Consider the following 26,751-nt stretch of genomic DNA (forward strand, 5'->3'; position numbering starts at 1 on the left):
AAAAAATAAAAAATAAAAGATTGTGTCTCTTATAGTAAAAATTGTCATTTAATTTAAAAATTGTCATTTATGAATCTAAAAATAGATTCATAATCAAATCATTACACTTTTTCAAATCCCACCTATTTAGAGTTATCAAATAAAGATGTATTACCGAATATGTCTTTATTTAAAATAAATTTTCCCAGCTTTTCCATGTGGCTTCCTGAAGATTCTGCACAGTAGCACTACCTGGGAGCTTCCTCTTATATCTTGTGGTATTTGGAATGAGGGTGATTTTCTTTGACCACATTCTATACTGTATTTATCCACCTTATGCCACTAGCTCTGTAGCCAAAAAGTGAACATGGTATTAATGGGATGCAGTCCTATTGACAGTAATAACAGTGTGGATTGCTAACCACATGATAAGATCAAGATGCATATTTGAATTGGCTGTATTTATGTTCCAGATGCAAGATGATTATCTGACAGCAGAGGCAACATGATTTAATACATAAGGCCCAGGGCCAGGAATCGGGAAATCTGGGTTTTATTCTTGGCTTCATCACTTAGGCCATGTATACATGAGTGGAGTATTTTGTAATTGCACTGTTCTTGTTGACCCCAAACTGCTTCCTGCCCTGCCCTGCCACCAGAAGTGTTTTACTACATTGTTATGATATCATTGTCTCTCTTCTTTCCATCTATTTCTCTTATCTTTCCCCATCTTCCCTATTTCTTAATAAATTGTACTAAATTTGTATCATATGAGCAATACATAAATACATTTTATTATTTGTCAAAAACTTACAGAGAATATTGATTCCCCCTGAATCTTCACTCTTCTGTTTCTAAGCACCTCTCATTCTCTTGTTCCTAATCTTGTTCTTTTTCTTATCTGCTTTTATTTCATTCATTTCCTGGTTGTAGAGACTCACTTCATTTCTATACTACCCTCTTTTTCATACCTACACCAGCTTGGGTTTCATATAAAATATTTCTAACATAAAATATTCCTCTAAAATACATTAAGGCAAGGGGAGAAATATGTGAAGCGTTATAGAGAACACAAAAAGCAAACTAGGAAACAGAATGGAAAACTGGAAGAGTCCCAGGATCTGTGGCATTGGATTCTGGGTGAACTGAAAACTGCTCTCAATGCATCCCATCCCATCAAGTAGGTAGGTAGCAGAATTTTCTCTTGAGAATTCTGAGAGGCCCTCTCAAGGAAACTTGCGATTTCCTTGAGAATTAGAGATCTTTGCATTTCTGGGTTGCTGTCATCCCCACTTTCAGCAAAGAGATGTCCAGGCTGATTTCACATCCATGGGGACACTCTTCTGCCTCATCTAACCTCATGAGGAGGAAGAGGATGGTAGGGAATGAAGAAGGTAAATCCACAATTAAAAGTGCCAGAAGACTAAGGATATCTAGCCATCATCCACAGCATTCTTCCCCCTTAGAAAGAGCATCACTGAAGAGGTCCAGCCTTGGGCTGAAAGGGACTAAGAATGGTCATCTTGCCTGAGTAAATCTTAATTTTTTCCTAGGTCATGTTGGCAAAGAGGCTGAAAGGAGAAGGTTGGAGACTGGTTATGTTGGCCAGAATGTGCTGTTTGGGGTTGTGTTTTTTGTTCCTTTTGTGTTCCAGCAGTTATATGCTGAGTGATTCAAGATAGAGTTAGCACTTAGTAATTTTTATAGCAATAAAATATTATTGGCAAAAATAAAGACCCATGGTTCCTTGACCTGAATACTGCCACAAAACTCAGGCAGTTTAGTAGTTCTCAACTATATGGATATATACATACATACACATTTGAAAACATTATATATATTCTTTATCTTAAAAAATGGAGCAGGCAAGCGGCTGAAAGCTTAAAATTACTGCTTTGCCATATACCACATAATTTAATAAGTCAAACTGCTTACTATATTTCATGTATTCAGAGGCTTTCATACTTTTTCTGTTGTCTTTTCTTATCTTTTCCTCTAATCGTTTTTTTTTTTTTAAATAAAGAGGTAAAGTATCACAGGTGTAATTAAGTCCTTTTGGCACCCTTCCCTGATCTCATTTCTTTCTCTTCCTGTCTCTCTCTTAAGAGGTAACCAGTAGTCCAAAGTGGTGAATCTTTCCTGTTCATTTTCTAAGTTTTAATTGCATCTGTGTGCATCCTGAACTAATATAAAATACTGTTCAGTATTGTAAAATTTATAATCATTGATTTATTCCATATATATCTTTTGTACTCAACATTGTTCTTGAATTTTTATCAGATATTCGTACCGCTTCTCAATGCTTACCATTACATGTGCAAGTTCCTAATTCCCTTGTCATCCCTTCTATCTAATTGCAAATCCCCAAATGGGTAGGCTCTGTTTCACCTTGTAGAATTGTTGAAGATGCAGTTCTCAACAGCATCACCTGATGTTGTAAGTATATTAAATACATTTAATAAGTGGGATCCATTACCTGATAATAGCATTTGTAATAACATAGGACTGGACCATCCTCTGACATTTAAATTTTGGAGTTTCCTTAGGTGACATTTTGAAGTTTTCTAACAGTGTGTCTAGAATATAACGATCATATAAAATTTAGCATATGTAATGACCAAGAAAAGGCCATAATATTTTAATTACATCACAGAAAAGATAGGTGTGTCTTATCATTTAATCAGTACTCCAAACATATTCTTACCAATTAATTTATTAGAATGTTAAAAGCCCATATCCAGACTTGCCTTAATCAATGAACACATCCAGAAGTAAGATTAATGTGTCCAAATAAAAGTTCCCTCTGAAAAGAACCAGAGGTCTTTGGAGAAGTGGCTGATTCTGTGAAAAGAAATATACAAGATGACCTGGGAACATCTTGTCCTATAGATATCAAGTAAACTATCAAAAGACTTCTATGGTCATTTCAAAAGGACTCAGGAACCAAAATAAAGAGACTTCAGATGACCAGAAATAGGATAACTAGTGCATCAATTCACATAAAAACTGCAATGGATTAAAACTGATCAAATATGTTTAAATCCATGGTCACCTTTGGAGAATGCAAGCCAACTCATAATTTTGAAAATAGGTAAACAAAGGGAAAGAATCAAGTATTTATCCCACCTTCCCTATATATTATATGCCAATGGGTAACTGCTATGGTCTGAATGTTTGTGTACCCCTAGAATTCGCAGGTTGAAATCCTAATTCCCAGGGTAATGGTATTAAGAGGCGAGGGTTTTGCGAGGTGGTTAGGTAAAGAAGCCTCCACCCTCAAGAGTTTGGATTAGTTCCCTTATGAGAGACCACAGAAAGACTCCTCTCCTTTTCTACCATGTGGACCCTCGCCAAACACTGAATTTTCTGACACTCTCATCTTGGACTTCCCAGCCACCAGAAATGTGAGAAATCAATTTCTGTTGTTTATAATCCACCCAGTATATGGTATTTTGTTATAGCAGCCAAAACAGACTAAAACAGTAACAAAATAGGAAATGCAAGAAAATAGCTCTTTGAATAAGTGTTATAGCTAATAAATAAAGAAGAGATGATAGAATTATAATATTACTATTTTACAACCTTCCATGAACTAATGGATTAACAATAGCTGCTAACAAATATCTCACAAATAGAAATAACTCTTCATAAGGCCAGGTGCAGTGGCTCACCCCTATAGTCCCAACACTCTGGGAGGCTGAGGTGCGTGGATCACCTGAGGTCAGGAGTTCGAAATTAGCCTGGCCAATATGGTGAAACCCTGTCTCTACTGAAAATACAAAAAAATTAGCCGGGCGTGGTGGTGTGCACCTGTGATCCCATCTACTTGGGAGGCTGAGGCAGAAGAATCTCTTCAACCTGGAGGCAGAAGTTGCAGTGAGCTGAGATGGTACCACTGCACTCCAGCCTGGGGGACAGAGTGAGACTCTGTCTCAAAAAAAATAAATAAATAAAAGAGAGAGAACTCCTGATAGAAATACAAACCACCACTACTTTGACGAAATAGCCTCAACAAACAAATCAAACTTAAATCCAAGAAATCTCTAGGTCCAGCTAATAATTTATGTGAAATACAGTCAGAAGAAAAACATATGCAAGAAATCTTATTAAGCTACACCATGGGGATGCAACCAGCAAAACCCCAACTCAAGGAAATTCTATAGGAAAACCAACCTGTGCCTTCAACAAGTAAATTAGAAGCAGAAAGAAAGGGAGAGAGAATTCATAGATTAAAAGTGACTTCTGAAACATACCAAAAAATCATAACATGGAAAATTTACTTGAATTCTGATATAATCAAATGCACCATTAAAGCACTTTTATGACATTTATGAGATCATTGGAAATATGAACACTGTATGATAATATGAGGAATTGCTTGATTTTTTTAGGTTTGAAAATGGTACTGTAGCTGTTCTTATAATTTGCATGATTTCTTATGTAAATAAGGTATTTAGAAAAGGATTAGTATATAGGTTTTGATTCAAGATAATAAGGAAAGAACGTATGGTATACTTCAGTAACTAATTGATGAAGTAATATGAGGAGAGGTACATACATAAATGAAATCAAATTGGCCATAAGCTGGTAATTGTTGAATCAGTTCATGAGCACATGGGGATTTGTTATACTATTTTATATGTTTGAAATTTTCTGTAATAAAAAGTTTTTGAAAAAATCTAACTGGGAAAAAATAAAATGGGGAAGAGGAATTTAGACATCAAGCTTTGCTTAGGAGTCTCTGCTTGTAGTTTTTCTAAGACAAGAGTTGCAGATTCTATAAGAAAAGGGGTCACTTTAGGAAAGGATATGATGTGAAAACCATAAAAATAAATTCCAGGAACTGTACTTGTTCAAACAGCATACCTGTGATGTTTGGACCCCAGGGGGTGCTGACATGGACTTCAGAAAGTTTTCAAATTCCTTGAAGTTGTAATCAAGATATTCTCCATATGTGCATATGTATAAGAAGAAAGTGCAAGCTTCGTCAGACCCTTAAAGGCAATCCTTTCCTCCTGAACTTTTAAGAACTACTACCTGCAGCAGGGAAATGAAAACAGAAAGGACATATACCCATGGGTTCCATGGCCAACCCAATAGGAAGTGAGCAGCTGTGAGCACTGCAGGATCTCTGTGAACTGGATACTTGGGCAGTACCACAGTATCTGGGTTGTATCTGTGGTCAGTCATCCCATACTCTTCTAGCTGAAGAAAAGGTCATGGTGAACCATGACCCCACGCACTTTACCCACAACTATTGTCAGTGCTCACGCAGCTGTAATGGCAGCAATCCTCAGTTTAGGGAATTTTCAAGTCAGCACTTTCTGCTCAGAATATCTCTTGGCCCTGGAATTTTCTAATGCTTCATAAAGGCCCTGTCAATAAGGGTCTTTCTGATGCTAAAAATAAAAAATGAGGCTAAGGTTTAGGAAACCCTGTGTTACTTCAGCACAACAGACATCTAAGAAAAGATGAAATAGAAACTTCCAGGGACATTGACTAGCTTCTCTCAATGATTTATTCATTTCAGTGACTTATGCAATTCATGATATGCAGTCTCCAAGATGAAAACAAAAGTGGTGAGTTTTCCTAGACTAATCCTTTTTCTCCTACAAAAGGTAATCATAGCTTTTTGCCTGCTGGGAAAAAAAGTTGCAGTGGTGACTTGGGCCACCAGCAAGAAGAGGCTTTCAGAATAGCAAGCAGGTTTTTACTTTCAAGTCTGTGCTATTATATTCAAACAGACACAGAGTTCCAGAGCTCTCAGGCGCCAAACTCTCATTGTTCAAAATAATAATAACTATAAAACAGAATAGCATATAGATTGATAGGTCCTTGGAGGTTATAATGGGGATCAAAGAGTTTAACAACTCACTAAATAGGCATGTTTTTAACAACTGAGCTGATCATAGCCTTTTTGGAGACCCTGCATGTCTAAAGATAAGCTTATGCTTCTAGTAGAGAAATAATGACCAGTGTATTCTGTTGCTGACCATCCAGGTTATTTTATGCAGCACTTGATCAATGCTTGGGTGTTAGAAGACCAATCATTATTTAAGGGAATCAGCACTGCTGGGTCTTAGATTGGCCTGATAAAGGGAGGGGCCCCTAGAGAAACTGAGAGATGCAAGCCATTTCTCAGACTGAAACAGAATCAATCACCTATTATAGAATGCAGCTTATGGTGAAGTTATATAACTCATCCACATTCATTTGGCCCCTACCTCAGAACAAGATGGCCAGTGCCAAGCACAATGCCTTACATGTAGAAGGAACGCAAACATGTGTTGAATCAATTACTGCAGCATATTAGTGAATTTGAGCATGAAATTGTTGGCTAGAGAAGTTTTTCTATTCTAGAATTTACTCTTTCATCAGAAAATAAAGGAATGGAGAATGTATTAGGCTATTTTGACATAACCCAAATAATAGTAGCTTGTGTTTTTGAACATTTACTGTACATTGGGGAATATTATAAACATTTTACATGTGTTAATTCTCACAAGCTTGTGAGACCGGTATCATGATCCGTTTTTACAAATAGAAAACTGAGGCACAGAGAATTAAATGTATATGCTATAAGTCTTATAGTTGGTTAGTGGTACAGCCTGGAATCAAACCTAGTCTGACTCACTCCAGGATCTGCAGTCTTTACCAGTGTTCCAGACTGCCACTACCTATCCACAGCAAGTGAATGAAGGCCTTATTTAAAGATCTGCATTTACTTTGAGAGGATATTTCAAGGAAAATTTTCTGTATAATAAAGATGGCATATACTACAGTGGTATAGAGCCTAGGCCCCAGAATCAGGATTTGATTTATGGCTCTACTGAAGATCCTAAGCAGGTTAACCTCTCTAAGCTTACTTTAAACTGGTGATAATAGTGCTTGCCTCAGAGAGCATTTCTGAAAATTAAATAAAATAGTCCACATAGGATTGGATAAAGAAAATATGGCACATGTACATCATGGAATACTATGCAGCCATTAAAAAGAATGAAATTTTGTCCTTTGCAGCAACATGAATGCAGTTGGAGGCCATTATCCTAAGTAAATTGACAGAAGAACAGAAATCCAAATTCCACATGTTCTCACTTGTAAGTGGGACCTAAACACAGGGTACTCATGGATATAAACATGGGTTATAACAATAGACACTTTGGACTACTAGAAGTGGGAGGGAGGGAGACAGTCAGGGTTGAAAAACTAACTATTGGGTACTATATTCAGTATCTGGGTGATGGGATTAATTGTACCCCAAACATCGGCATTATGCAAACCTGCACACATACCACCTCAATCTAAAGTAAAAGTTGAATGTATTAAAAAATAATAATTCACATGAAGCCCTTAGTATATTTGGCACACCTAATAATGATAATAATAACATGTTTACTGAACTATTATGTACTAAACATCCAACACATTTTAGTTAAAATAGTTCAGTGTGCTCAATGGCAGCTTGATATCCACCACATTAGGATGGTTTTTAGTCTTTCTTAACATTAAGTGATGTACTTATCATCATTGAATTCAATAACTTTGTGAAACAATCTTCATTAGCCTCAAGTTAATGATTAATCAAAATAAGATTGGGGTTTTTTTTGGTGAAAGGTTTATATACTACTAAGATGCCCTAAATCAGAGAGTTAAAGAAGGCTAGCCAATTATATGTTGCTCAGATCCACTCCTTGCTAAGTAGGAGTTAATATTACTAAAGGTCAGTGAGAAAACATTTTAAAACCTGCCTTGACTATTTATTTCCATATAGAGAAGTGGACTTAACATCAACTCTGGATGTCGTCGTAACTTTCAGACCTACTGAGACTTCTCTGGCAAGGGAGGATGGAGAAAAGAGTAAATCAGGACTAGAGGGGACAGACTAGCTCTACCCAATAACTGAAAATCTTGGCCATTACTTAGACCGTGCACAGGGGTAATAGTGACCTTAGGTCTGATTCCAACTTGTAATGATATTCAATAAGCCTGATCTCATGGCAGGAGCACCACAATAGTCTTTAGGCTACAGTAATATGTGAAGGTTAACTGATGGTAACATCTTGGTTCTTTGGGATTTCATTATAAGAGGGAGACTTTTTTTCACAAAGTCCAGTTGTAGCTAGATATAAACCTGTGGCAAAAGGAGTAAGAACAAGATCTGGATTTTGAAGGAAAGATGGTAAGAGCTAGAAAGGTTTTCAGGACCATGGCCAAATGTAGTCCAGGCCTGACAGGGAGCTGGAAGGAGTGAAATCCAGGAGCCAAGAAGAAAATCTAACCTCCTCTCTAGGAGCATGTGCTAGAGGATATGAGAAGAATCTGCAGCAAAGATAATCATGAAGGGCTTTTTGAGAATTAAGTAGAAACTAAAGCAGTATAAGGAAGCACAGATAAGTTGGAATAGCAGTGGTGAAGACCTCAAATCCCTTCATGCACTGAAGCTGAGATCTCTAAACTGGAATCCATTTATGGAGTTCAGAGGTCCCCCTGGAATATGCACCAAATATTCTTAGGTGGACACATACGTGCAGTTTTCTGGGAGGAAAGTTCATAGCTTTCATCTGATTCTCAAAGCAGTCTGTGATCCAAAAAAGATGTATGATGACTGGCCTGAGTGAAGTTCATATAGACTTGATTATTTGGTAGGTACATTCATGAGACATATTTCCTTAATGTTTGAACTCATGAAAAACACAAGTAGTAAATAGTGAAATCACAGCATTTTCACATGCTGCTGTTCTTCATATACAAAGAGGACCCACTTGGCCCTGAGAGCCACCTGCCTTCGATGCGGCTACCAAAGAGACTAAGGCCTGATCAGAAGGCCAGTGTCCCCTTTGCTGACACTGCATTCTCAAGACTTCCCTGGGTGTGTGGCTGCACCTCTCTTTTTCTAGTCCAGTGTTGTTTATATCATGGATACTAAAATTGATCTGTGGAAAGGGTTCTTAAACTCCTATTTGCAAAGGGGTGCCAGACTGACAAGGTTTTTCATGGTTCATGAAAAAATGAGAAAAACAGGGAAAATTAAATGAATTATATTTCATGAAACTAAATCTATTAAATTTAAGTAACTATCCTTTATTCTGATAAGGACAAAAGATTATACCCTTACTAATTATTTGATGTTAAACAAAATATGTGTTGATAGTGATACTTGATGGTGGTTTGTTCTTTGGTTTTTATTCTACTTGATCTATATTGGTCTCCAATTTAAAACAAAACAAAACAAAACAAAAACAAAACAAAAGAATCCAACTTACAAGGGATGTAAAGGACTTCTTCAAGGAGAACTACAAACCACTGATCAGTGAAATAAAAGAGGACACAAACAAATGGAAGAACATACCATGCTCATGGATAGGAAGAATCAATATCGTGAAAATGGCCATACTGCCCAAGGTAATTTATAGATTCAATGCCATCCCCATCAAGCTACCAATGACCTTATTCACAGAATTGGAAAAAACTGCTTTAAACTTCATATGGAACCAAAAAAGAGCCCACATTGCCAAGACAATCCTAAGTCAAAAGAACAAAGCTGGAGGCATCATGCTACCTGACTTCAAACTATACTACAAGGCTACAATAACCAAAACAGCATGGTACTGGTACCAAAACAGAGATATAGACCAATGGAACAGAACAGAGCCCTCAGAAATAATACCACACATCTACAGCCATCTGATCTTTGACAAACCTGACAAAAACAAGAAATGGGGAAAGGATTCCCTATTTAACAAATGGTGCTGGGAAAATTGGCTAGCCATAAGTGGAAAGCTGAAACTGGATCCTTTCCTTACTCCTTATATGAAAATTAATTCCAGATGGATTAGAGACTTAAATGTTAGACCTAATACCATAAAAACCCTAGAAGAAAACCTAGGTAATACCATTCAGGACATAGGCATGGGCAAGGACTTCATGTCTAAAACACCAAAAGCAACGGCGACAAAAGCCAAAATTGACAAATGGGATCTAATTAAACTAAAGAACTTCTGCACAGCAAAAGAAACTACCATCAGAGTGAACAGGCAACCTATAGAACGGGAGAAAATTTTTGCAATCTACTCATCTGACAAAGGGCTAATATTCAGAACCTACAAAGCACTCAAACAAATTTACAAGAAAAAAACGAACAACCCCATCAAAAAGTGGACAAAGGATATGAACAGACATTTCTCAAAAGAAGACATGCATACAGCCAATAGACACATGAAAAAATGCTCATCATCACTGGTCATCAGAGAAATGCAAATCAAAACCACAATGAGATACCATCTCATACCAGTTAGAATGGCAATCATTAAAAAGTCAGGAAACAACAGGTGCTGGAGAGGATGTGGAGAAACAGGTGCTAGAGAGGATGTGGAGAAACAGGAACACTTTTACACTGTTCGTAGGATTGTAAACTAGTTCAACCGTTGTGGAAAACAGTATGGCAATTCCTCAAGGATCTAGAAGTAGAAATACCATATGACCCAGCCATCCCATTACTGGGTATATACCCAAAGGATTATAAATCATGCTGCTATAAAGACACATGCACATGTATGTTTATTGCGGCACTATTCACAATAGCAAAGACTTGGAATCAACTCAAATGTCCATCAGTGACAGACTGGATTAAGAAAATGTGGCACATATGCACCATGGAATACTATGCAGCCATCAAAAAGGATGAGTTTGTGTCCTTTGTAGGGACATGGATGCAGCTGGAAAGCATCATTCTCAGCAAACTATCACAAGAACAGAAAACCAAACACCGCATGTTCTCACTCATAGGTGGGAACTGAACAATGAGATCACTTGGACTCGAGAAGGGGAATATCACACACCAGGGCCTATTATTAGGCGGGGGATGGCATTGGGAGTTATACATGATGTAAACGACGAGTTAATGGGTGCTGACGAGTTGATGGGTGCAGCACACCAACATGGCACAAGTATACATATGTAACAAACCTGCACGTTGTGTACATGTACCCTAGAACTTAAAGTATAATAATAACAAAAAAAATTAAAAAAAATTTAAAAAAATCTTTTCCTAGCCCATGAAATCAAAATTGTAGGAACTGGTTCCTGATCTACTCAACAGCAATGCATCTAGCCTACAAGTGACTGCCACAATAAGATCAAATGTTTGTTTTTCCACTCTATGCCTAGTGACTACTAGGAAAAAAGTCCTGATTTTATGTGATAGAGTTGGAACTTAAACAGGCACAACTGACTTGTTTGTTTATTTGTTAAGTAGACTCCTGGCTTAGACAATTAGGATAGCATCAGGACTTAGTAGTAGGATAGCATCAGGACTTAGAATGTACACAGCATCACATTTAGTAAATGCTTGTTGAAATAAAATTGACTCGCTTTGTTCAAGACACATAAGGAACCCTCACACAGTTCCCTCCTGCCCGCTGTGAGTCACATTCAGCCAACTGCCACCCAGCACAGGGCTACTCACTTTCTGTGAGTGAAAAGTAGCTCTTATAAGGGTTGGAGTATTAGAGCAATAACCTACTTATGAGCGTCTCAGTCTCAATTTTATTAATGACTTATTCTGTGACCTGAAATGGTCACTCAAGTGGACTTTCTATCCTACTTGCAGGTAATGAAAAGGTGGCAAATAACTGTTGTTGCCTAATAGTCTTAGTATGAGGACACTAGGCTGAATGAGGTATGTAGGCATTATTCAGGAACACAAATTTGTTGACATAACTGTGGACTTCAAAAATTGTGAAGCTGAAACATTTTAATCTCAGGATAAACCCATTATTTAAGCTAAGGTACTTTTAAGAACAAATATGATTACTTCATTGAGGTATTCACACCAGAGTATTAAGACATTTTGGTTTTTGAAAAATCCATGTGCTTTCATTCTTTATCAGTTGGATAGTGTCTATTATAGTTAAGACTAGTCTATTAAATAATCTTTATATAAAATGATTTTATAGAAAAACTATTAAAATAAATGTCTTGCACAGAAAAGTTATAATGGGACAGAAACTATTATTAAACTCATTTTCAAGAATGATTCTCTACAAGAAATACTTTGTATGACCTTTGTTTGTGTAACCTTGTCAAGGTTACAGGGTTACCTGGACAATTCAGGTAACATCTCACTGCTCCTCTACGCTATAAATAAGAATAGAAGCTATTTCAAAGAATTAAATGTGGAAACACATGTATGTTAGCAGAGCAGGACACACAACAATCATCTGATAAACTTTAGCTAGTATTATATTCTTCTTATTATTATTGGCACACTTGAAGTATCAGTTGCAGAATACGTTAACAGCAAGAAAAAAGCTCTGAACAATCTCATATTGTTTTGTTCTACCATTAAGTTGCAAGTTTCCCTCAATTCATCTCTATCGTATCTTCCTGAGAAAACAGCAGAATATAAATAAGTTCAATCATTCTCCATCTCAAACCTTATAAGACTCTCAGAAAAACCTATCTGATCTCTAGCAAATCTATACCAACATCATGCACACAAGCGTGTGTGTGCACACTTGCACACAGACGTGTGCACGTGCACACCCACACAAAGCAACGTGTCATTTTTAGTGAGATTCTCTATGAATTTCAATAACCATCTATAGATAAGGTTCATTCTTTAAATTATATTTTATGGCAAGCATTGCTATAAACAATAGGAATGTTGCTTAAAAGCATGAGCCTAGCAGGCGGGCCATGTGGTTTCAAGTTTCAGCTCTACAATGTACAATTATTTATCTTTTCTAATCCTTGGCACCCTCATCTGTAAGACCTGCTTTATAGGGGAAAGACTGTAGTTAAATGAGGTGCTGCATGTAAAACACTCAGTGCAGGGTCTGTCACCTTGTCAATATTCATTAAATTTTAGCTATTATTACTCTTCATTACAGATGTTGTATTTTTCATCTCCAAAAGTTCTATTTGGATCCTTTTTATATCTTCCATTTCTCTCTTCTTAAGGCTTGTGTTTTCTCTAAAATTTTGAGCACATAGAGAATATAATAAGTGTTTGAAGTCCTCATCTGTTAGTTCCGTCATCTGTTAGTTCCGTCATCTCTTAGTTCCCTCATCTTTGTCATTTCCCAGTCTGGAAATACTTTGGTCATTAAACTGGTGCAATCATAGGACTCACCTTGTTTGCTTCTCTTCTCTCAGGGATGAGAGTCCTGTGCTCCCTACTGTTCAATGTCTAAAAATTGCTATTTCACATTTTTTGTCCGGTTTTCCAGTTGCTCAGGGTGGGAGGATAAATCCAGTCCACGTTACTCCATCTTAGCCAGAAGTTGAAGTCTTTGGCTATTATTATGTCTGAAAGTCAGTCTTACTTATAAAGCGGTCCTCAACTGTAAGTCAGATTAAAAGGAGTAACAAATGTGAGACATTACAGACGGTACAGGTTTGTGTATGTGGTTATAGGATGTTATTAAATACATGTATCAATTTAAGCATGCACCATTTTCTTTTTCTTTTTGTTTTTCACTCCTGAAAACATTTGATCTTTGAATTATTGACACTGGGCCAATCTTTATGAAAAGCCACAAGTTAGGAAGCTTTGTATAATTTAAAATCCTGCTTAAGGTGTGATTAAGGCTTTTGTGAATGACTTGGTAAATTAAAATTTTCCTAAAAGAAAAAAATTAGATTTTCTATTGTTTTTTCTGAGCCATGCCATCCTCTGAATATTGAAAATTAGATTACTGTTACATAAATACATTGCAACTGTAATTGAACAACCTGTGAAGCTGAAGTATTAAGATCCAGTGCAAGGTTTAATTTTTATTACACAGAATCATACTAATATTAAGCATTATTACATTGTTTAACATTAGATGAATTCGTAGAAAGTGTGTGTATGACAGAGTGTGTATGTATAGGAGACCCAGGAAGAATATGCACACATGACAGGGAGAATTAAGCTCAATTTCTTGCTTAAATAAAGATTTTATACTTGTTAATATGTTATTTAATCTTCAGGCTGAGAATTATAAATCCATGAGGGGAAATTGAGGAATTCAGACTTTAAAAAATGCCCTTGAAATGAAATTTAATCACTGCATTTTGAGACACATAAAATATACTACAAAGTGTGAGATATCTCTACAAAATTTTTATTACCTAGAAATCATTCAAATGAGAAACACCTCCTACATTCGCAAGCTGTACTATATATGTCTAATAAAAATTACTCTTAAAACTTACGTTTCCCCTTTGAAACATTTATTGTTCCTGGAGAAAGCAATATTTTTTTCTTATTCCTAAATCTGTCTTCTATTAAACTAGGGAGTTCTATAAATCGGTAATAACCTTTTAGATATCAACCTCTTCATAATTATGTCCTCCAAATCCAGGTAATTATTTACATATTTTATACAGAAATAAATAGGAGAAAACATATGTTCCATTTGATTGGGGGGAGGTATAAAAATGTAGATTATTTTTTCAGCATTTGTGAAGTTTGGCTTTACACTCTTTTATATTACATTTGAATAATTAAGTTATTTCACACAGAGAAACAAATACATCAGATGATGCTATGCAGTTCTGAAGGAAGAACATGTATTGCCAGGTAGGAACTGACATGGATTGTTTCAATATATGGCTTTCATTAAATATAATCCTCTACATGAGTTAGTATACCTTGAGTGTACTATGACTATGATTTTAACTATCTAACGAGTCAAAATGAATGTTTGGTTTTAGTCAAATCGAGCTCTCGGTATTCTGATGCTTTTGCTGTATTTCTCAACAGGAAGTGGGTAAACTTCCAAACAAGAAGGATCTCAGATTAAGAAACAACACCAGCATCTCGAAGGCTGTCTGTTTGTACAATGAAATGACAGCAAACAGAGAGGCCTGCAGCTGTTTTCCTAGATGCCTACTCTGGGTGCCAGCCATCTGTGTTCATTTAGATGGTGTATGTGTGTGTAGGTAGGTGAAGGGAGGGGGAGAGACAGATCTCAGGTTGCAGGTCTGAGTGTGGTCTCTGATACAGAATGAAACCTCTGCCTGGTGCCTCTCAAACAAGACCCTCATCTGCTGGTCTCTCCAGAGAAGTAATTTCACCAATACCAGCTGCAAGGGGTATGTTTTGTGTTTTCTTTATTCAAAGTGAAAGATGTTAAACAGAAATTTTCAGAAGCACTTTTGTTTGGAAGAGGGGAAAGGAAGATCACGGGAACTGGAAAACATCCATGAAATTAGCCCTAAATCATGGCCAATACTGATCATTTCCTGACAAGCTGTCTATCAACCAAGCCACAACAATAGTTTATTCAAGGTCCTCTGGTGCTGGCAGTGATAGAGTATTGTTAATTAAATGTTGGTATAATGGTGGATATTTTTAAATTTTAACTTTCATAACTGCAGTAGTGGCTAGAACAGCACTCTACTATCAGGAGTCCTCAAAATACATTGTTAATGTCTGCCTTACAGATTGCTTTAACAGGAATTAGAAAAATATCAGTTTGAAGTAAAGTCCCTGAGAGCTTATTTGACTCACCTAAGAGCAGTGAAAGAGAACAGAAAGTAGACATGCTTTCAGTCATGTTAGCTCCACATTTGGTATTTATTTGTGAAAAAGTCTATCTAAATACAATGTCTATAAATAGAAGACGGAAATGAGCTAATTTGGCTGCGTGATTTTATTTATTCATTATTCATAACCAAAAAATTCTGGTTGCCTTTAATTAATGTTATATTTCACAACATTTCTATGGCCTGAAATATCATTAGAATATTCTTCCAATGCTATTCTCCCGCCCTCTCTCTTTCCCTCTTACTCTCTCTCCATCCCCTTCTCTCTCATTATCTCTCTGAGTTTTTGTAGCTCTCATTTATCTGACCTTCTGTGACATATTCATAAAATTCCACAATATTTCTGTGGCTTGAAATATCATTAGAATATTCTTCCAGTGCTATTCTCCCACCCTCTCTCTTTTCCTTTTGCTCTCTCTCCACCCCCTTCTCTCTCATTATCTCTCTGAGTTTTTGTAGCTCTCACTTATCTGACCTTCTGTGACATATTCTGGTCTTAAACTTGAATTGGTCAATGTTGTGATTTTAACACACATGTGCTAATGTAAGAGGAGGGCATGCCAGATTCTGGGGTTAACTTTCTGGATGTCATGTCTGCTTACAGAAAAATGATTTGTATTCCCAACTTAGTGTCAAATTATCCATTTATGAAATTATTATAAGGTGTAAAACTGTTCCTCCTAAGCCCTTCTCAAGGAAAAAAATCTTTTTATTAAGTGGACGAAAAAGCTACTTGAGAAAAGCTCCCAAAATTTATAGTAGTAAGAACATTTCAAATTTCTTAGAATGCTGTGTTTCTAGGGTTTGCATGTAATCAAAATGCTTAGGAGAAGAGCAGGAACACTTATGAAGTATTTCACATATTTTGAGAATTATTTAAAATGAGAAACAGACTCACCTGGGTAGCATTTTGCCTTGAAAATTCACTGGCCCGAGTTTGTACACCACAATGCAAAAGATGCATAAGGAACTATTTAAGCTGAACTCTTTCTATTCTGGTATTTGACAACCACTACAAGAGATTTCTTCCTGGGTGTAAAGCAGTTTCTTCCTAAGGGCTCTGATAAACTCTGTCTCTACCTTTTGCAATTTGTGTCTTCCTGTTACTCTGTCTTATTTCATGAGCCAGCAAGCACATATCTGTCCAGACTCTTAGGATTCTCACAAAAAGTACAGGACAAAGATCTTATACTCAAGAAGCTTAGCATGTGGTTAGGGGGAAGCAAAACTAATACATGTAGGAAATAAATGGAGAACCTATATGTTTTGAAGAGCAATGGGAAATGGTTTTGAGAGATTACGTGAGTAGAAAGCAATGGCATAGATTAGGGAAATAGCTTGGCTTATAAGACTAACACTGAAGAGAGCCCTTCCAGTAGAGAAGAAGGCAAGGAAGACATGTAAAATAATGTTGCACAGATGAGAGGGAATCAATTCATTTACTACCTTGAACTTAATGTCACTGTAGATTCTTGAGTGGGGAGTGACATGATGAAGCAGGTGTTTAGGAAAATCACTCTGACAATGATATTGGAAGTTTGGTAGGAAACGGTCTGGAAGCATGGAGCTGTATCAAGCAGCCTTTGGAGTGATCCACAGTGGTCAGACTTGGGCTGAGGTTATGGCAGAGTTAATGAAAATAGCCCAATCTTGAGGATACTTTAAAGAAATAAACAATAGTATATGACAGACTATAGGAGAATGGCACTGGTAAATCGTCCAAGGTTGACATCATGATCTCAAGCTTGGAAAGCTGGAAGTACGCTGGTATCACCCAGAGAAATGAAAAAGTTGGTAACTTGGATAGGAAATGCATTTTCAAAAAATTGTAAAATGTATTTGAGAGTATGGTAGCTTCAATTAACATTCATATATATATGTGTGTGTGTGTATGTATATATATGTATATGCATATATATATATAAAACATTCTAGGCCAGGCATGGTGGCTCATGCCTGTAATCCCAGGCCAAGGTGGGCAGATCACTTGAAGTCAGGAGTTCGAGACTAGCAGGGCCGGGTCAACATGGAGAAACCCTGTCTCTACTAAAAATACAAAAATTAGCTGGGTATGTGGCTCCAATCCCAGTTACTTGGGAGGCTAAGGCACGACAACCACCTGAACCCAGGATACAGAGGTTAGAGTGAGCCGAGATTGCGTTACTACACTCCACACTCCAGCCAGGGAGGCAGAGTGAGACTCCATCTCAAAACAAACAAAACATTCTAATGCTCTAGCATTCTTACTTTTGAATATACAGCACAAATAATTGAAAGTAGGGATTTGAACAGATATTTGTACATCCATGTTCACAGAGCAGCATGATTCACAATAGCCAAAAGATGGAAACAACCAAAATTTCCATTGAAGGATGAAGGAATAAACAAAATGGGGTGTACACACACACACACACACACACACGAATATTATTCACCCTTAAAATGGAATGGATGAGGCATAGTAGCTCACACCTGTAATCCTAGTACTTTGGGAGGCCAAGGCTGGTGGATCGCTTGAGCCCAGAAGTTCGAGACCAGCCTGGCTAACACGGTGAAACCTTGTCTCTACAAAAAAAAAAAAAAAAAAAAAAAATTAGTCAGGCATGGTGGTGCACACTTGTAGTCCCAGTCACTCAGAAGACTGAGACAGGATGATCACCTGGACCTGGGAGGCCAAGGCTCCAGTGAGCTGTGAACACACCACTGCACTCCAGCCTGGGCAACAGAGTGAGACTCTGTCTCAAAGTAAAAGAAAGGAATGAAGCCCTGATACATGCTAAAACATGGGTGAAGCTTGAGGGCATTATACTAAGTAAAATAAGTCAGATACAAAAGGACAAATATTGCATGATTCCACTTACATGTGGTACCTGTAGTAGTCAAATGCCTAGAGACAGGAAGTAGATAGAGTTTATCAGGGGTTGCAGGGAGAGAGGAATGGAGAGTTACGGTTTAATGGGTACAGAGTTCAGTTTGGACAGATGAAAACATTCTGGAGACAATGGTGGTGACTGTTGCAGAACAATGTGAAAGTACTTAATGCCACTGAAATCTATACTCAACAACAGCTAAAACGGTTAAGTTTATGTTATGTATATTTCCAAATAGAAAAATGAGTGTCATAAAAAAAAAAGGCCATGTAAACACTGAGGGCAACCCAAATAAGGGCTTCCAAGAAACAAGTGGAATCTGTACACCTGAATTCAAACTTAGGAACTGCCACTTACTAGCTATGTGCCTCTTTTTCTTGTCTATAAAAGGGTACGATGATGAGAACTAAAAGAAATAACACGCAGCACTCCTTTTGTACTTGGTAGGTGCTCCATAAATATCAATTTTCTTTACAGTTAAAAAAATTATCCTTCAGTTTGAACTTTTTCCCTGGACAGAATTAGACTTCAGATATATTACTGTGGATCTTTCATGCCAGAGAATAACTTCAAAGAAGAGGTGCAGCCGCTGTCAGAGAGCAAAGACATGCATCGCTCATGCAGGAAGGGCACCTCTTTCCTTACGCAAAGACTGAAAAACAGGAAAACGTAGCAGTAAATATGGGACTGCCTTTGTCTGGCAGCTTCCCTTCCTGCCTGTGCCTCTAGCCCAAATCCCAGAAACATCTGTCACATACACTTGACTGTGTTTGGTTTTTATCTTAAAGAATCTTTATGACTAAATAAACTAATAAGACGTGAGAAAACTTTCAAGTTCTCAGAAAGTTGACAGTTTGCTCAGAAATGCCCTGATGATTTCAGTCCTCTCAGTTCATTGGTAGAGAAGGAGGTTCAAGGTAGAAGTAAGACAATGTCACGTTAAAAAGCTACCACTGCCTCTGGTTAAGAAAGAAAACTGGAAATTATCATAACTATTAGCATGTGGTTAGAAAGAATTTTTAAAATATCATAAATGTTACAAAAACACTTAGATATTTTCATGACTTCTAAAACATTATCATGTTCCTGATTAATATAAGAAGAAATTTTTTTAGTCAAAAAGGATGTCAAAGCCAGAATCCACTGATGAGAAAATACTTCCAAAAATCTAAATGAGTAACCAAACCTCTCTGCTTTAAAAGAAAAAAAGAGATACCTCTGTAAAGCAGATGCAGCAACACAAAGCGAGATACATGAATTTAGACATTCATTACATTTGTATACCCCGCATCAGTATACTTAAAAACTGCAAGTAATCTCGGAGATCCTGTGTGCTGGAGCTCAGACTAGAATCCAGGGCTCCTAATCCTGAGTTCAGTTTTATGTTCCACTGTATCCACTGCCACTGCAGGGGGTCACAGAGTGATCTTCAAAGAACCCCCCAAAACCTCCCCCATATCCGATATTGGCATAACGGATCCAAAATAAAGCCATCTGGACAATTTTGATTGTGATCCTGAGATGCCACCTCATCCAAAATAAACCTCACTCGCTCTGATTTCCAACTGACTGACAATCCACACCACACCTTCCAATGTGACCACATTTGGCTTGGGCTTGTGGTTTGCATGTTAGTCCACCCCCACCCCGAACCCATGAATAATCACCTCTCCAACTGAAGTTCAGACGACAGGCATCCTGCCTCCTGCTTTGCATCGCAGGCATTTTAAAGAGACGCCCCTGTGGTCTTAATTCCTGGAAAACAATCATTTACACTGTACAAAACTTAAAACTCTAGGGAGGCGGTTAAGTAATTTAGCATTTTTGTTTCATGTGAAAATATTATTTCCAGTTCATAATGGGAAGTTCAAAAACATTGTTTCTTATCATTAAAAGCTCTCAGAAGTGTGTAATCTGGGCTATTTATAGGTATGTTCCCTATAAAATGCCCTGAGGAACAGAATACAGGTCTTTCTACAAAGAAGTACCTTCAATATCTTTTGTTGTTTGAAGAAAGGTCTTTAATTTAGAGTTGAATAGTCATAGAGATAAACACTTTAAAGTCCTTGGAATCTGCAGTTAGTTTAACAAGCTTTTAAGACAAATGAGGAGTGTTTTTCGTCTGTAATGTTGTGATGACTGTGAATTGGAAGTAGAGAGTATACAGCTCATCCATTCAAGAAATTTTTTTTCATCCCATTCTGTTCCAGACTCTTCAAGGCAGTTGGACGCACATGGATCTGGCCCTCAGGGATCTTACAGTCAAGTCAGGGTTCTGTACAGGATTGAACAGTGTCTCCTCACAATACCCCTGCACAATTCATGTCCACCAAGAACCTCAGAATGTGACTTTACTCAGAATTAGGGTCTTTGCAGATACAATTAAGGCGTAAGTTAAGAAAAGGTCATACTGGATTAGGGTAAGACTTAAATCCAGTCATTGTCATCCATATGAAAAGAGGAGAGGGCACACAGACATAGATACACACGGGCCATGTGCATGTGAAGGTGGAGGCAGAGACTGGAGTGATACAATTACAAACCAAGGAAGGCCAAGCATTGCTGGCCACCGCTGGAGCTACAAGCAGCCCCCTCCCAGGAGCCTTTGAGGGATGGTGGCCTGCCAACACTTTGAATTGGTTCTTCCAGCCTCGACAACTGTGAGAGAACAGATTGCTGTTGTTTTAAGTCACTCAGTTTGAGATAATTTGTTACAGCAGCCCTAGCAAACTAATACAGGCTCCATCTTCAAACAGTCTGATTTAATTGGCCTGGGGTAAACTTGGGCATCAGTATTTTCATGAAAGCTCCCTAGGTGATTCTAATGTTTTAGAACCATCATTCTAGATTGGTAGCTTTCAAAGTCTTCATTAGCATCAGCATCAACTGGGAACTTATTACAAATGAAAATTCTCTGGCCCCACACAGGCTTCCCAAATTAAAAATTCTAGGGGTAGGGCCCAGCAATCTGTAGCTTAACAAGCACTCCAAGTCATTCTGATGCCACTAATGTTTGAGAACCATTGTTCCGGTTGATAGGGGATCCAGGGAGCAATGGAAAATAATCAGTGAACAAGAATGGAGCAAAACCAATAGGCAGGCATATTTTAGAAAGTAAGGGAGGAGTGTTCATGTGTTCTCCTGGCAGCACGGTGACAGTACACCTGAAAACCTCAACATCATGCTTGGTGTTGCTTGGAGGTATGTGTCCAGTCAATCATCTTCCAAGTGCGATTTTTGAAGACATACTATTTTTAAATGTGAGGGTGGCCCTGACAACTTTCTTGCTATTCAGGTCTATAGCCACCTAGACTCTGCATTAAGATTGTATCTGTACGCACATCCCAGGAGGCAGAGAAGGAGGGCAATCTGAACACCTCAGATGAAAAACTTCATTGAGGCCAACTTCTTTTCATTCAATTATTAGAAAACTGGCTCCCTTTGCCACTTGTTTTACCCACAGCCCAAAGAACGAAACAGGCCAATACATTTCATTTTGGCATGGAATTATGCTCTTTGCCAGAATCAAGCTATGTGAGGCTACAGTAACCACTAAGGATGGGGTAACTGGAAATTGTCCCCCTTGATGAAAAGCCTTGGTAAAATCCACATGGCTGGCAGTTGATACAAAAGAAAATATTAGATGTTATTTTTTCAGAGATGAATGGTTTAAGAATCCAATTTAAATATTTTTATTTGTTTGCTTGATTTTCATGCTCCTGACCTCAAGCAGAAAGGCTTCCCTGGCAGCATTGACAAGATTCTTTCTCAAGTTGCTTGCATTGTAGTCACATATTCAGCTCAGCTTTCTCTTATGCCTTTATGGCCATAGTATTGCATTGTCAACTTAAGGTACCATTTCCACAAACATCTAGGTAAAAAGTACTAATTTTTCTTATAACTCTTTCTCTTACTCGATCTAGATTTAGAAACTACCCTGACAGAAAGAATTAACTTCTCATTTCTAACCAGTACAAGAGAAATTATTAAGTAGACCAAGTTTGTCTTTGAAGTCCCTTTCCGTTTCTTTTTGGGGTGCTCATCCCATGCACCCAGTGCCCACAAGCAGACGATTGCTCAGGACTCCCATCTAATTGGAGTGGTCCCTCATTTTTCAGATTTTTCTTCTTCTCTCATGTCTCATAGTACATTGGTCTTGTGGATTAAGAAGACCATGCTCTCCCTTGGTTAACAATAGGGATAATGGGTTGATGATTGCTATTTGTTAATTAGCTGAGGTTACCCTTACTAGATAAAGTAATATTTTAACCCACATGAAGTACAGATATCTTCTTACAAGAGGAAATGTGAATGATAAGAACAGCAAGCTCTTGCAGACATAGCCTGGGGACATCTGCCTGGAGTCCTTACGGAGTTGCCCCAACTGGCTGGCAGCTCATTGATGTCAAAATCAGCTAGTATGTTTGTTAAATGAAATGTAGACTATTGCATTCCACCCTAGACCTTCTGAATCAGAGTCTCAGTGCTTGGCACTCAGGACTCTGAATGTTAACAACTCTCCTGATTATTTTTTGGTACACTGGAGATTGAGACTCTCTGGTGTCATGGAAAGATCCCCACATTCAGAGTTGGCAGGCCTGATTTTTAATCTCATCTTCACCATGTGCCATGTAGTCCTGGGCAAGTCGTGCCTCTGGTTTTGGGATTTAGTTCCTTTACTGTCACATGCAGGTAAAAATACTTGCCATGTCCACCTTAGAGAATAGTTTTAAGGCTCTAATGAGTTAAAGCCTCCAAACTGCCCTTTGTATTACAGGGCTGGCACTAGAGTGAGGCGAGTTGGACACTCACCTTGGGGCACAAAATTAAAGGGGGTCCCAAAAAAACCCATAATCAAGATAAATGATATTTTAATGCAATATTTTAAAATAAAAATTAGTGCATAAAAGTCCATAATGATCAAAACATCAATACTTGTGATGTTTTGGGTTAGTGTTACTAATTTTTTTCTTTTGGCCTCAAATTCATAGTATAGCATGGCATTGTTACTAATATTTATTTTAAAATTTGATGTTGTGTTTACTGTAGATATTTTGCACTAGTTTTGATTTTTAAAAAGTGCTTTCATCGAAATATTATTTTCTTGATTAATTGATTACTGTGTGGTACTCCCTTAAAATCTGCACCTTGGGTTAGTAACTCCCTGGTCTCTCTCTAGTCCCAGCCCTATAATCTAGAATAGGTTGTGCAGATGCATGTTGTTTTTACCAGGCTTGGACTCTCTCAGCTCCAACGTTTCCTCAAATAGTTGCATGCTCACGTCAAAAAGCCCTGCTGGCATCCTAGCTAAATTCTGCCTGTTGAATGGTGGGAATGTGGTCCTAAGAACATGAGGCAGGCATAGGCACGCGCACCATGCTTTTCAGGGGCCTCCCTTTCCCAGGGGCACAGAAGAAGAACTCTTCATTGGGATATTTGGTGTGAGAACCAGTTTAACTGGTGTAACTGGAAAATTTGCCTTTGTTTAAGGAAGAACTCCTCCTACAACTACACGCCCATCCCAGAAAAGGTTAGATTTGCAAGTTGCCTCATGTGTAGCTTTTTCTTTCAAAGGCTACTATTATGTACCAAGGTTACCAAGTCCTCCTGTGCTGGAGGCAAGAATAAGTGACACCCAGACTGGGTAGCTGGTAACCAGGGGGTGGAATGATTAAAAAGAGGCCTGAGGGTCGGGGAGAGGGGTGATCTACTGAGCAGAAAGAAGCCCCTGCTCTTACGCTGCTTTTGGTTTCCCCACCTCACTCAAGGAGGCTGCTTAAAATCCAGTAATGAGAAGACACAGGGCCAGGTGGAACAGGTGCCCACCTCCTCACCTCCTGCCAACCTGAAAGGTCTAGGATAATACCTTCAACTTCTTTTATAGGACCCCAACGTTTGTGCAGTGTTTGCTGTACAAGGAGGAAAAGTGGGAAGAAAGCATGGCATAAAAAGGGGGAGGAGACCCAGCATGCAAAACCCAGCTCAGCAGGCCAGAGGACCCTGGATCCATGAGAGTAAGCATCCGGCCTTCGCAAAGCAACAGATAAACTTGGAGATGCCCAGCTCTGGAGTGACAACAGAGCGAGCCTGTGTGTGCAGGTAAGCAGATGACAGCCACAGCAGGAAAAAAAAAAAAAAAAAAAAAAAAAAAGGTAGAAAAAACATTAACTCTGTAAGTCTTTGACACCAGATACTAAAACTAAAGACCAACCACATTGTGACATTCTCAACCATGATCTTTACACATGATATTTTCCTTTCTTCCAATTCTTCCCTGGTCCATACATAATTATTTTTAGAATAAAGTGTTATACAGCTTATCACATATCAGAAAAACCTTGGTGGCTGTGGTAAGTTAAACAGTGTCCCCCTCACCCCCCACAGAAAGTCCACATTATAATCCCTGTATACTGTGAACATGTTGGCTTACAGAGTAAAAGAGATTTTGCAGATGTGATTAAGAATGTAGAGATGGGAGGCCAGGCGTGGTGGCTCATGCCTGTAATCCCAGCACTTTGGGAGGCCGAGGCGGATGGATTACAAGTTCAGGAGTTCAAGACCAACTTGGCCAACATAGTGAAACCCCATCTCTACTAAGAATACAAAAAATACAGGGCATGGTGGCATGCGCCTGTAGTCCCAGCTACTCAGGAGACTGAGGTAGGATAATCACTTGAACCCAGGAGGCAAAGGTTGCAGTGAGCCAAGATCACACCACCGCACTCCAGCCTAGGCGACAGAGTGAGACTCCACCTCAAGAAAAAAAAAAAAAAAAAGAAGGTAGAGATGGGAAGATTAGCTTGGTTTATGTAGGTGGGCCCAGAGCAATCACCAGGGCCTTTATAAATGGAGGCAGGAGGCTCAGAGTGAGTAGAAGGAGTTGAGAAGATCAAAGCAAGAGGCTGGAGGGATTGAGGGAGGGGCTTCTAGAAGTCGAAAAAGTCAAGGAACCCCCTGAAGCCTTGAGAAGGGATGCAGTCCTGCTAACACCCATGTTTTAGGCTTCTGACCTCCAGAACTGTAAAAGAATCAATTTGCCTTGTTTTAAGCCACTAAGTTTATGAAGATTTGTTACAGTGGCAATAGGAAACCAATACAGTTGGTAATGGGTTAACACTGGTCATTCTGACTTTAAAAAAATTTTGCCTAGACCTAATAAGCAATGACCTTGTCTTGCAAGTAATTTGGTGGCAAATGTTCAAAGCTGGCAAAACATTTACTTAGCTGTGTATTTGGAGGACCTCAAAGTTTGTTTGAGCTGAACATGGCATAGTGCACAGGCCTGACACTTTGGCAGCACCCAGGTCAGTGCTATATACTATGAGGCACTTAACAAATGCTTTTTGTCAGTCTCAACAGGAATAACAGCTGACTGTGGGTTATGGTGTTCCCATTTCCACCAGGGTAAGACAATTTAGAAAGTTGGATTCCAGAGACTTGAATCATGAAATCTAATATTTACAGCTCCACCTCAAGAAAAAAGAATTGGGCAAGGTAATGGAACAAAGATATAAATTGATATAAATGAGTAACTTTTCTATATGGTGAGAGGATTTTTAAGGATACCAATGAAATGGAGTCATTTGGAAGAGTTAGGATTTGGGAGGCACTTTTTGGTAAGTGAGTGGAATAATTCCTTGTCAATTCTATGCTGGCTTCTGCATCTACTTGTGGCTGTGCCTTTTCTGTTCATAATGGTTATGGCACTGATGTGTTTATACTTTCCAGTAGAGTCAGAATCAAGAAGGTTTATACACACACAGATCATTCAAATCCATAAAGCCATGCCTGTGATTCTCTTCAGGTATTTACTGACTTAGAGTGAGGCACATGTAGCCACACTTAGCATTTTACCTTATGGTTTCTGGCTGTCTTCTCTGGTTCACATGAAGAGCCGCTCATTCATCTTCACAGTTAGAGAGATGCCACAGTTTGATGTGTCTTTGAAAAAGAACTTCACTCTATAGAGAGTTAAAGTCATTGTGGTAGATGAAGTTGAAAACAGGCATATGATTTTCAGATTCCTTTCTGAGCATAGACCACAGGCAGGAAGGAGAATGTACTCAGTGGCTACATGAGTACACTCTGTAGGGCATAACCTCTGGACCTATTCTGCCAGCGATTGCATCCCACATTGCCACTTACTAGCTATCTTTTCTTGGGAACTTACTTAACATTTGTACCTCAGTTTTCTCATCTCTAAAATGGGGATGACTGGATCTACCCCACAGGGTTGTTGTGAAGATTGCATAAGTTAATATGCGTGAAGTGTAATCAAATGATTCCTGGCCCACAGCGTTTATCATTCTTCTTCATGGGTCCCTGACTCTTCCCACTGCTCCACTGAGCCCCGCACCATCCTTGGTGC

The 26,751-nt window shown here is 38.3% G+C and overlaps 1 protein-coding gene across 1 annotated transcript in view; it reads left to right on the forward strand.

Moving 5' to 3' along the window:
* The window catches only part of LOC102129302 (putative protein SEM1), an 80,000-nt gene that overhangs the window by 52,298 nt on the left and 951 nt on the right, over positions 1-26,751 (forward strand). Inside the window, 3 exon segments of the mRNA XM_065541206.1 lie at positions 24,268-24,482; positions 25,848-25,874; positions 26,699-26,750. Coding sequence (XP_065397278.1) covers positions 24,268-24,482; positions 25,848-25,874; positions 26,699-26,750 — 294 coding nt within the window.

This window comes from Macaca fascicularis, chromosome 3 (genome assembly GCF_037993035.2).
Source record: "Macaca fascicularis isolate 582-1 chromosome 3, T2T-MFA8v1.1".
Classification (NCBI taxonomy): domain Eukaryota; kingdom Metazoa; phylum Chordata; class Mammalia; order Primates; family Cercopithecidae; genus Macaca; species Macaca fascicularis.